Source organism: Bombina bombina, chromosome 3 (assembly GCF_027579735.1).
Source record: "Bombina bombina isolate aBomBom1 chromosome 3, aBomBom1.pri, whole genome shotgun sequence".
In the NCBI taxonomy this organism is placed as follows: Eukaryota; Metazoa; Chordata; class Amphibia; order Anura; family Bombinatoridae; genus Bombina; species Bombina bombina.
The window spans coordinates 352669673-352682495 of NC_069501.1; the positions used below are offsets into that span (position 1 = coordinate 352669673).

General features: G+C 41.7%; 1 protein-coding gene across 2 annotated transcripts in view; it reads right to left on the reverse strand.

The window, feature by feature from the left end:
• Nucleotides 1–12823, reverse strand: part of RPGR (retinitis pigmentosa GTPase regulator) — a 295048-nt gene that overhangs the window by 144744 nt on the left and 137481 nt on the right. For both annotated transcript variants that reach the window (XM_053706468.1, XM_053706467.1), the window contains exon 11: nt 9073–9259. In XM_053706468.1, the coding sequence (XP_053562443.1) occupies nt 9073–9259 (187 nt within the window). The remainder of the gene's footprint in view (nt 1–9072; nt 9260–12823) is intronic.

The window sequence follows — 12823 nt, forward strand, 5'->3', positions numbered from 1 at the left end:
AATGACTGGGGGGTGGAGCTAGAGGGGGAGCTATATGGACAGCTTTGCTGTGTGCTCTCTTTGCTACTTCCTGTAGGGAATGAGAATATCCCACAAGTAAAGGATGAATCCGTGGACTGGATACACCTTGCAAGAGAAAGTATGCTTAAAATAATCCTTAAATAATTTGAGTTTAACGTTCCTTTAAACACTAAAACTGGGTAAAGTAGAGAGTACAATGATACATTAAAGGGAAATGAAACCCAAACATTTTCTTTCATGATTTAGATAGAGAATATAATTTTAAAAGTTTCAATTTTATTTCTATAATCAAATTTGCTTAATTCTCTTGTTATTCTTTGTCGAAAAGACAGAGGCGGCTCTAGAGTTGGTGAGGCCTTAGGCAAAATTCAAATATGAGGCTTCTCTTATGTTTAATTTGTATTACTTATCAGGTACTGTACTATACTGCACTGTATATCTGGTTGTGTACATTACTTTTCCCTCTTTTTGTACCAAATCTCTCAATAATAAAGCAAGGAAAAGAGAATGAATAAAAAGGAGAGAGAGAGAGAAAGAGAGAGAGAGAGAGAGAGAGAGAGAGAGAGGAGAGCACAGTGTGAGAGAGAGAAATGAGAGCACAGTGTGTGTGTGTGTGTGTGTGTGTGTGTGTGTGTGTGTGTGTGTGTGTGTGTGTGTGTGTGTGAGTGAGTGAGTGAGTGAGTGAGTGAGAGAGAGAGAGAGAGAGAGAGAGAGATAGAGAAAGAGAAAGAAAGATAAAGAGTGGAGGGAGAAACAGACAGAGAGAAAGAAGGAATAACTGAAAAGAGAGGTCAGCTTATTACCTCAAGGGTTAAAATGCAATCCCCCCCTTTCCCTTTTACATGTTTATTGCTGCCTGTGTCCCCTTTGCCTTCTGAGTATTCTAAAGCTGACAGCACTGCACAAGGACAGACAGAAGATGGAGGGAAGTCTGCACTTGACAGCCCGAGAACTTGCAGTTGTGTAAGAGGCTGTGAGGGTTAGAATATCCAGGTGTGCCAGGAGAAAGTGTATGAGCAGGACCACTATACTAAATAAACATCCAAGGGGCAGAAAAAAGAAAACAAACAAAGTACATTTTTTCCTATGGCCCTCTGCGAGACCCCACCATGAGTGAGGCCTATTTGGTCTAACACTAGAGTCGTCTAAGCAAAGAAATATCTATATAGGTAGTGTGCACATGTTTGGAGCACTACATGACAGGAAATAGTGCTGCCATCTAGTGCTCTTGGTAATGTATAACATTCTTGAAAACTGCTGCCATATAGTTCTGCAGACACGTGCACACTCCTGAACTTACCTACCTGCTTTTCAACATAGGATAACAAGAAAATAAAGAAAATTTGATAATAGTAATACATTTGATAATAGTAGTAAATTGTAAAGTTGAAAAGTTGTTTAAAATTATATGTTCTGTCTGAATAATGAAAGAAAAACATTGGGTTTCATGTCCCTTTAAACTCAGAATAATGCCCAACTAGGATAAAAGATGGGAGCAACCTGATATAGTATATCAAAACAATGACCAAAAAGGCCTAGAGTATACCTTGTATGGTATTTAATGGACAAATCAGGAGCAAGACTGGACTGACGGCACAAAACGAGGGAGCAATGGAAGACAGTCATTATGATCTGACTAATATTAATGGACTGCTACTGTTCCCCAGCAATGGTTCAAAGAGAGACAACTAATATTATCAAGGAATTGAGACTCTACAAATATGGACACAAAGACTGTGGATACATTGATTTATTTAGAAAAACAAAAGAATCCAAGGCAGTCCAGCCACTTGTGCAGATAAAAACAGAATTTTATTCCAAACTTTAAAAGCAGGCAAAAACCGTGTGTCAACACTCGACTCCATGCAGGGTGTTAAGCCATGAGAGAAATTGATTTACTTCTTTATTGAATTCTATGTTTATACAGTTTTGTAACAATTATGTTGTGCAATCTTTCACACTCTTGTAAAAATACTTAAAAATGTAATAAATCATTTCAGAAAAAAAACAACAGAAGGGAGCATTCATTACAGGTCAAAATGCAGGAAGGGCGAATATCTCAGCATCCCAGCGTACTCATTAACTGCTTGTGCAATGTACAACTGTCCTGGGAGGTAAGTAGCAAAGTGGGACCACACTGAACACAGGCCATAGATCCAAATGTTGAAAGCAGGATAATATTTAACGATTAATGTGGGATCTGTATGACAGAACTTAATAGCAGTAGGTAGTAGGGAGATCAGAAAGTGGTAAAGACCCTTACATTACAAAGAGGTAGAAAAATATTACAATAGAAAAACACAATTTATGCTTACCTGATAAATTTATTTCTCTTGTGGTGTATACAGTCCACGGATCATCCATTACTTGTGGGATATTCTCATTCCCAACAGGAAGTTGCAAGAGGACACCCACAGCAGAGCTGTTATATAGCTCCTCCCCTAACTGCCATATCCAGTCATTCGACCGAAAACACGGAGAGAAAGGAGAAACCATAGGGTGCAGTGGTGACTGTAGTTTAAATGAAAAAAATTACCTGCCTTAAAATGACAGGGCGGGCCGTGGACTGGATACACCACAAGAGAAATAAATTTATCAGGTAAGCATAAATTGTGTTTTCTCTTGTAAGGTGTATCCAGTCCACGGATCATCCATTACTTGTGGGATAACAATACCAAAGCTAAAGTACACGGATGAAGGGAGGGACAAGGCAGGTACTTAAACGGAAGGTACCACTGCCTGTAAAACCTTTCTCCCAAAAATAGCCTCCGAAGAAGCAAAAGTATCAAATTTGTAGAATTCGGAAAAAGTATGAAGCGAAGACCAAGTCGCCGCCTTGCAAATCTGTTCAACAGAAGCCTCATTTTTAAAGGCCCAAGTGGAAGCCACAGCTCTAGTAGAATGAGCTTTAATCCTTTCAGGAGGCTGCTGTCCAGCAGTCTCATAGGCTAAGCAGATTATGCTTCTTAGCCAAAAAGAAAGAGAGGTTGCCGAAGCCTTTTGACCTCTCCTCTGTCCAGAGTAAACAACAAACAAAGCAGATGTTTGACGAAAATCTTTAGTAGCTTGTAAGTAAAACTTTAAAGCACGAACCACGTCCAGATTGTGTAATAGACGTTCCTTCTTTGAAGAAGGATTAGGACACAAGGATGGAACAACAATCTCTTGATTGATATTCTTGTTAGATACCACCTTAGGTAAAAACCCAGGTTTGGTACGCAGGACTACCTTATCCGTATGGAAGATCAGATAAGCAGAATCACATTGTAAAGCAGATAACTTGGAGACTCTACGAGCCGAGGAAATAGCTACCAAAAAAGAACTTTCCAAGATAAAAGTTTGATATCTATGGAATGAAGAGGTTCAAACGGAACTCCTTGAAGAACCTTAAGAACCAAATTTAAGCTCCATGGGGGAGCAACAGGTTTAAACACAGGCTTGATTCTAACCAAAGCCTGACAAAATACCTAAACGTCTGGAACATCTGCCAGACGCTTGTGCAAAAGAATAGACAGAGCAGAAATCTGTCCTTTTAAAGAACTAGCTGACAATCCTTTTTCCAAACCATCTTGAAGAAAGGATAATATTCTGGGAATCCTGACCTTACTCCATGAGTAACCTTTGGATTCACACCAATAAAGATATTTACGCCATATCTTATGGTAAATTTTCCTGGTAACAGGCTTTCGTGCCTGTATTAAGGTATCAATGACTGACTCGGAGAAGCCACGCTTTGATAAAATCAAGCGTTCAATCTCCAGGCAGTCAGTCTCAGAGAAATTAGATTTGGATGGTTGAAAGGACCCTGACGTAGAAGGTCCTGTCTCAGAGGCAGAGTCCATGGTGGAAAGGATGACATGTCCACCAGATCTGCATACCAGGTCCTGCGTGGCCACGCAGGCGCTATCAAAATCACTGATGCTCTCTCCTGCTTGACCTTGGCAATCAGTCGAGGGAGCAGAGGAAACGGTGGAAACACATAAGCCAGGTTGAAAGACCAGGGCGCTGCTAGAGCATCTATCAGCGTCGCCTTGGGATCCCTGGACCTGGATCCGTAACAAGGAAGCTTGGCGTTCTGGCGAGACGCCATGAGATCCAGTTCTGGTTTTCCCCAACGATGAATCAATTGGGCAAACACCTCTGGATGGAGTTCCCACTCTCCCGGATGAAAAGTCTGACGACTTAGAAAATCCGCCTCCCAGTTCTCTACACCTGGGATATGGATAGCTGATAGGTGGCAAGAGTGAATCTCTGCCCAGCGAATTATCTTTGAGACTTCTAACATCGCTAGGGAACTTCTTGTTCCCCCTTGATGGTTGATGTAAGCCACAGTCGTGATGTTGTCCGACTGAAATCTGATGTACCTCAGAGTTGCTAACTGAGGCCAAGCCTGAAGAGCATTGAATATCGCTCTCAGTTCCAGAATATTTATTGGAAGGAGTGTCTCCTCCTGAGTCCACGATCCCTGAGCCTTCAGGGAGTTCCAGACTGCACCTGAACCCAGAAGGCTGGCATCTGTTGTTACAATTGTCCAATCTGGCCTGCGAAAGGTCATACCTTTGTACAGATGGACCCGAGATAACCACCAGAGAAGAGAATCTCTGGTCTCTTGATCCAGATTTAGTAGAGGGGACAAATCTGTGTAATCCCCGTTCCACTGACTGAGCATGCATAGTTGCAGCGGTCTGAGATGTAGTCGTGCAAACGGCACTATGTCCATTGCCGCTACCATTAAGCCGATTACTTCCATGCACAGAGCCACCGAAGGGCGCGGAATGGAATGAAGAACACAGCAGGAATTTAGAAGCTTTGATAACCTGGACTCAGTCAGGTAAATTTTCATTTCTACAGAATCTATCAGAGTCCCTAGGAAGGAAACTCTTGTGAGTGGGGATAGAGAACTCTTTTCCTCGTTCACTTTCCACCCATGCGATCTCAGAAATGCCAGTACTACGTCCGTATGAGACGAGGATGTCGTCTAAATAAGGGGCCACTGATATGCCCCACGGTCTTAGGACCGCCAGAAGTGACCCCAGAACCTTCGTAAAGATTCTTGGGGCTGTAGCTAATCCAAAGGGAAGGGCTACAAACTGGTAATGCCTGTCTAGAAAGGCAAACCTGAGAAACCGATGATGATCTTGTGTATCGGAATGTGAAGGTAAGCATCCTTTAAATCCACTGTAGTCATATATTGACCCTCCTGGATCATAGGTAGGATGGTATGAATAGTTTCCATCTTGAATGATGGAACTCTGAGGAATTTGTTTAAGATCTTTAGATCCAAAATTGGTCTGAAGGTTCCCTCTTTTTTGGGAACCACAAACAGATTTGAGTAAAAACCCTAACCCTGTCCCTGTTCCTCCTTTGGAACTGGATGGATCACTCCCATAACTAGGAGGTCTCGTACACAGTGTAAGAATGCCTCTCTCTTTATCTGGTTTGCAGATAATTGTGAAAGGTGAAATCTCCCTTTTGGGGGGGAAGCTTTGAAATCCAGAAGATATCCCTGGGATATAATTTCCAGCGCCCAGGGATCCTAGACATCATTTGCCCACGCCTGGGCAAAGAGTGAAAGTCTGCCCCCTACTAGATCCGTTACCGGATAGGGGGCCGTTCCTTCATGCTGTCTTAGGGGCAGCAGCAGGCTTTTTGGCCTGCTTACCTTTGTTCCAGGTCTGGTTTGGTCTCCAGACCGTCTTGGACTGAGCAAAAGTTCCCTCTTGTTTTGCATTAGAGGAAGTTGATGCCGCACCTGCCTTGAAGTTTCGAAAGGCACGAAAATTAGACTGTTTGGCCCTTGATTTGGACCTGTCCTGAGGAAGGGCATGACCTTTTCCTCCAGTGATATCAGCAATAATCTCCTTCAAACCAGGTCCGAATAGGGTCTGCCCCTTGAAGGGAATGTTAAGTAGCTTATAATTTGAAGTCACGTCAGCTGACCATGATTTAAGCCATAGCGCCCTGCGCGCCTGTATAGCAAAACCAGAATTCTTAGCCGTTAGTTTAGTCAAATGAACAATGGCATCAGAAACAAAAGAATTGGCTAGCTTAAGTGCCCTAAGCTTGCCAAGTATGTCATCCAATGGAGTCGCTACCTGTAAAGCCTCTTCCAGAGACTCAAACCAGAACGCCGCAGAAGCAGTGACAGGAGCAATGCATGCAAGGGGCTGTAAAATAAAACCTTGTTGAATAAACATTTTCTTAAGGTAACCTTCTAATTTCTTATCCATTGGATCTAAAAAAGCACAACTGTCCTCGACAGGGATAGTAGTACGCTTTGCTAGAGTAGAAACTGCTCCCTCCACCTTAGGGACTGTCTGCCATAAGTCCCGTGTGGTGGCGTCTATTGGAAACATTTTTCTAAAAATAGGAGGGGGAGAAAACGGCACACCTGGTCTATCCCATTCCTTAGTAATAATTTCTGTAAACCTTTTAGGTATTGGAAAAACATCAGTACACACCGGCACTGCATAGTATTTATCCAGTCTACACAATTTATCTGGCACTGCAATTGTATCACAGTCATTCAGAGCAGCTAAAACCTCTTTGAGCAGCGCGCGGAGGTGTTCAAGCTTAAAGGGACACTGTACCCAAAAAATTTCTTTCGTGATTCAGATTGAGCATTAAATTTTAAGCAACTTTCTCATTTACTCCTATTATCAAATTTTCTTCATTCTCTTGGTATCTTTATTTGAAATGCAAGAATGTAAGTTTAGATGCCGGCCCATTTTTGGTGAACAACCTGGGTTGTCCTTGCTGATTGGTGGATAAATTCATCCACCAATAAAAAAGTGCTGTCCAGAGTACTGAAACCAAAAAAAAGCTTAGATGCCTTCTTTTTCAAATAATGATAGCAAGAGAACGAAGAAAAAATGATAATAGGAGTAAATTAGAAAGTTGCTTAAAATTGCATGTTCTTTCTGAATTACAAAAGAAAAAAATTGGGTTCAGTCTCCCTTTAAATTTAAATGTAGAAATATCAGAATCAGGTATCCTACCTGAGTCAGAAACATCACCAACAGACTGAAGCTCTCCTTCCTCAGCTTCTGCATATTGTGAGGCAGTATAAGACATGGTTCTTAAAGCGTCAGTATGCTCTGCATTTCGTCTAACCCCAGAGCTATCTCGCTTACCTCTAAATTCAGGTAGTCTGGCTAATACCACTGACAGGGTATTATCCATGACTGCCGCCATGTCTTGTAAAGTAATCGCTATGGGCGCCCTAGATGTACTTGGCGCCATTTGAGTGTGAGTCCCTTGAGCGGGAGTCAAAGGATCTGACACGTGGGGAGAGTTAGTCGGCATAACTTCCCCCTCGTCAGATTCCTCTGGTGATACATTTTTTAAAGACAGAATATGATCTTTATTGCTTAAAGTGAAATCAGTACATTTGGTACACATTCTAAGAGGGGGTTCCACCATGGCTTTTAAACATAATGAACAAGGAGTTTCCTCTATGTCAGACATGTTTACACGGACTAGCAATGAGACCAGCAAGCTTGGAAAACACTTTAAATCAAGTTAACAAGCAAATATAAAAAAAGGTACTGTGCCTTTAAGAGAAACAAATTTTGTCAGAATTTGAAAAACAGTGAAAAAAGGCAGTTACACAAACGAAATTTTTACAGTGTGTATAATAAGCTAACAGAGCATTGCACCCACTTGCAAATGGATGATTAACCCCTTAGTTCAAAAAACGGATAAAAAAACGTTTTTTAACAGTCACAACAAACTGCCACAGCTCTGCTGTGGCCCTACCTTCCCTGTATCAGTCTGTAATTTTAACTGCGCAAAAAAACGCTAAAATAAGGCCCCTCCCACTCATACTACAACAGTGGAAAGCCTCAGGAAACTGTTTCTAGGCAAAATTTAAGCCAGCCATGTGGAAAAAACTAGGCCCCAATAAAGTTTTAGCACCAAAGCATATATAAAAACGATTAAACATGCCAGCAAACGTTTTATATTGCAATTTTATAAGGGTATTACCCCTGAGAGTAAGCATGATACCAGTCGCTATTAAATCACTGTATTCAGGCTTAACTTACATTAATCCGGTATCAGCAGCATTTTGTAGCATTTCCAATTTTAGAAAAAATTGTAACTGCACATACCTCATAGCAGAGTAAACTGCACGCCATTCTCCCGCTGAAGTTACTTCTCTCCTCAGAAATATGTGAGAACAGCAATGGATCTTAGTTACAACCTGCTAAGATCATAGAGAGATAAAATAGTACAACTCCGGTACTATTTAAAATAACAAACTTTTGATTGAAGATAAAAAACTATTTTTCACCACTCTCTCTTACTACCTCCATGCGTGTTGAGAGTTGCAAGAGAATGACTGGATATGGCAGTTAGGGGAGGAGCTATATAACAGCTCTGCTGTGGGTGTCCTCTTGCAACTTCCTGTTGGGAATGAGAATATCCCACAAGTAATGGATGATCTGTGGACTGAATACACCTTACAAGAGAAATAAGTTTCTTTTAAAACTTGTGACTTTCCACGTACTCCAGCAAAGCTCTAAGCATATATCCCAATGCTGCCTGAATATGATAATAACAAAAGTTATTACATGCACAGCAAGTGATATGCCTGAGAACTTGTCTGTCAGGTTTGTATAAGGATTCTGTCCTCCAAAGGCCAGAGGAGGATCTGTACTGAATGGAATTATACCGCTGAACAGTGCAGTATTACGCTCCATGCTGCTACCAGAGTCCAGAAATACAGAAGTGTGTGACCCTCCTACAATACCCAGGGTGCCTGGGTGCAACTCAAACCGCTCACAAAATATTAGGAACAAGATGACAAATGGAATAGGTCCTTTCAAACCCTCATTAAATTATAAAAAACAAAGAAGTGCATCAGTCCATATTATCATACATAATAGGTAGAAACAAAACTAAAGGCAAACATGATAGGAAGAGTATATACATGGAAAAGAGAATTACTCAGAAAGCCTTTTGTTTAAATTTTTACATAACCCTTGAGTAACAAGGATATACTGAAACCAGTGATATCCCATGCAAATATGGCAAATAGTTTGTGTTTACCTGGCACAGAGTCTGCTGCAGATTCATGGTGGTCACTTGGGTTTAATGAATGGGAAGAGGGTTGACGCACTTTAAGCACCCTTGGAGGCACTGTTTTGCTTGTTACAGGCAATGAAGAGTTTAAGAAATTATCCCCCAAAGGTGGCAATGTTCGCGTCAAAGCACGGATTTGTTCAGGTGACATTTCCTAAAAAAATTTAAAAAAAATCATAAATTGCACACTATATATTAAATAAATATACTTTAAATGGCAATAGTACAGATTTGCTTTGAATATGTTTACATAAAAGCATAAAATTAATATAAAGTTAAAAGCCAACATTTAAGACTATATACATCTTCAAAACAAAAAAACCTTCAATTTAGAAATTACCAGAAAACGTCCTGCCCACATATATTGTACATCAATACCCTTTTTGTAAGCAAGATTGCACCTACTTAGAGAAAGAAGGAGTCTATCTATGAATGATACAGAGGTTTTAAGGTTTTAAATGATACAAAGCATAAGTAACATTCTAAAAAGAATCGGTATAACTGTCCAATTTTTACAGTCAGGTTCGATAAATAATAAAAAAAAAAAATAAACACCCACACAAGACCTAAGCTCTCAGACCCCTTGCCATAATGTTATTTTTGTAAACCCCTAATCTTAATATTCTCTAGGAAGTTGAGTAGCTGCCTGTTGCTTTGGATTTCTCTAAAGCACGTACATAAGGTACATAGACCTGTGAAGGGAAAGAGAAGAAGAGGATAGTGTAGAGTCTGGCTGTAGCACACCAATGCAATGTCAAGCCTTGGTACAAAAGGCCACACAAGAAACAGGTTTCAAACCCTAGATATTTAGTAAGAATTCATTTTCATTCATACTCTTGATAACATGTTCAGCAAATAGTTAGTCAGTACAATATCTTCCTATATGAAGTCATAAGTGTGAACAAATACCTTGCATAACAAACAAAAACAGTGAGAAAAGATAAAGATAACTTCTCTGAAAGAAAGGGGCTGCCTGCTCAAATCTCTCCCTAACTGATGTGTAAATCCATAAATGAGTAGCAGTGCTGGCTTCACCATGGACTCAGTCAATAGATTATCTGCCTTAAGGAAACTGCAGTGTAAAATACTTATAGGTGAGGGAAAAGCTAGAACACTTTCTTGAAGATATCGAAGCACCTCCACTTAAGAAAATCTACTTTATTTAAAAATATAAAAAGCTCAGGGTCAATACATTTCAGTGATGTAAACCACCAGTCTCAAGAGCAATAAAAAATTATTATTTTATTATTATTATTATCGGTTATTTGTAGAGTGCCAACAGATTCTGCAGCGCTGTAAACAGAGGGTAGTACAACAAAACAATTAAAGGGATCAAATGGGTAGAGGGCCCTTCCAAGAGTTGCACTGTTGTAATCAGCTCTTAAGAAGGTGATCTACAAACAGCTGGACTTAAGGGGGTTCAGGGGATAGCAATGGAGGAGTAGAACTGGTATAAAGTAAGGTTAGCATAGGTTGTATGCATCCCTGAACAGTAGAGTCTTTAGGGAGCGCTTGAAGCTTTCAAAACTAGGGGAGAGTCTTATGGGGCTAGGCAGAGAGTTCCACAAGATGGGAGCCAGTCTGGAGAAGTCCTGTAAACGGGAGTGCGATGAGGCAACCAGAGAGGAGGAGAGGAGGAGGTCATGAGCAGAGCGAAGGGGACGGGAGGGAGAGTATCTGGAGACAAGGTCTGAGATATAGGGGGGGAGCAGTGCAGTTGAGGGCTTTGTATGTCAGAGTGAGAATTTTATGTTTGATCCTAGAGGCAAGAGGAAGCCAGTGAAGGGATTGGCAGAGAGGAGCAGCAGATGAAGAGCGACGTGTAAGGAAGATGAGTCTGGCAGAGGCATTCATTATGGATTGTAAAGGAGCTAGGCGGCAGGTGGGGAGACCAGAGAGGACAGAGTTGCAGTAATCAAGGCGGGAAAGAATGAGAGAGTGGATTAAAATCTTAGTTGTGTCTTGTGTAAGGAAGTGTCTAATCTTGGAGATGTTTTTAAGGTGGAAGCGGCAGGCTTTAGCCAAAGACTGAATGTGAGGAGTGAAGGAAAGATCCAAGTGAAATGTGACCCCAAGACATCGGGCATGCGGGGTAGGGGTAATGATGGAGTTGTCGACAGTTATAGAGATATTGGGGGTGGAGATTTTGGAAGAAGGGGGGAAAATGAGGAGCTCAGTTTTGGAGAGATTTAGCTTGAGGTAGTGAGAGGACATCCAGGAAGAGATGTGAGAAAGACAGTTAGTGACACGGGTTAGCAAGGAAGGAGATAAGTCTGGTGCAGAGAAGTAGATTTGGGTGTCATCGGCATACAAATGATATTGGAAACCGTGGGACTTAATTAGGGAACCTAGTGATGACGTATAGATTGAGAAGAGAAGGGGACCGAGGACAGAGCCTTGTGGTACTCTGACAGAAAGTGGTGACGGCGCAGAGGAGGCCGCAGAGAAGGCTACACTAAAGGTACGGTTTGACAGGTAGGAAGAGAGCCACGAAAGGGCTGTGTCACAGATGCCGAAGGATTGGAGGGTTTAGAGCAAAAGAGGATGGTCGACAGTGTCAAAGGCTGCGGACAGATCAAGGAGGATAAGCAGAGAGAAGTGGCCTTTTGATTTTGCTGTAAGTAGGTCGTTGGTGACCTTAACAATATCGGTCTCTGCGGAATGATAGCGACGAAATCCAGATTGCAGCGGGTCAAGAAGGGAGTTTAACGTAAGGAAATGGGATAGGCGTGCATATACTAGTTTTTCGAGAAGCTTTGAGGCAAGAGGAAGGAGGGAAATAGGGCGGTAGTTGATGGGGAGGTAGGATCAAGGGAAGGTTTTTTGAGGATAGGTGTGACCAGTGCATGTTTCATCGATGAGGGAAATGTACCAGTGCTGAGGGAGAGGTTGAAAATGTGTGTTAGTATAGGGGTAAGGGTAGCAGAGAGGGAGGGGAGTAGCTGTGAGGGGATAGGGTCAAGGGGACAGGTAGTGAGGTGAGAGCACAGTATAAGTGCCGAAACTACTTCTTCAGTAACAGGGGAGAATGAACTAAGTTTCAGGTTATGAGGGTTGTGGTTGAGTGAGAGTATTTGAGGGGGGGAGAAAATGGAATCATGCTGAGAGCTGATTTAATTTCTGATGGAGTCAATTTTGTTAATGAAGTGACTGGCAAAGTCTTGAGCTGACAGAGAAGTTGTATTAGGAAGTGGGGGAGGGTGGAGGAGAGTATTGAAAGTGGAGAACAGACGTTTTGGGTTTGAAGAAAGATTAGAGATAAGAGTAGAGAAGTAGTGTTGCTTGTGGAGATTAAGGGCAGAATAGTAGGAGTTCAAGATGAATTTGTAATGAAGAAAATCAGCTGAACTCCGTGATTTTCTCCAGTGCCGTTCAGCAGTACGGGAACATCTGCGTAGGTACCGTGTCAGAGGAGTATGCCAGGGCTGAGGATGAGTGTGTGATTTCCGAGCAATGGTAAGAGGGGCGAGATTGTCAAGGACAGATATAAGGGTGGAATTATAGTGGCAGATAGATTGTTCAGGGCAGGAAAAGGAGGAGAAGGATGAGAGGAGCGGTTTAAGGGAATTAGCAAGTTGTTGCTGATCTAAAGACATAATGCTTCTGTGAAGTTTGGTGTGAGGAGTAGAAGGAGGGAGAGTTGTTGGAAGGGATGATATGTTGCAAGTAAGGAGATGGTGGTCAGAAAGAGGAAAAGGGGAGTTTGAGAAGTTTGAGA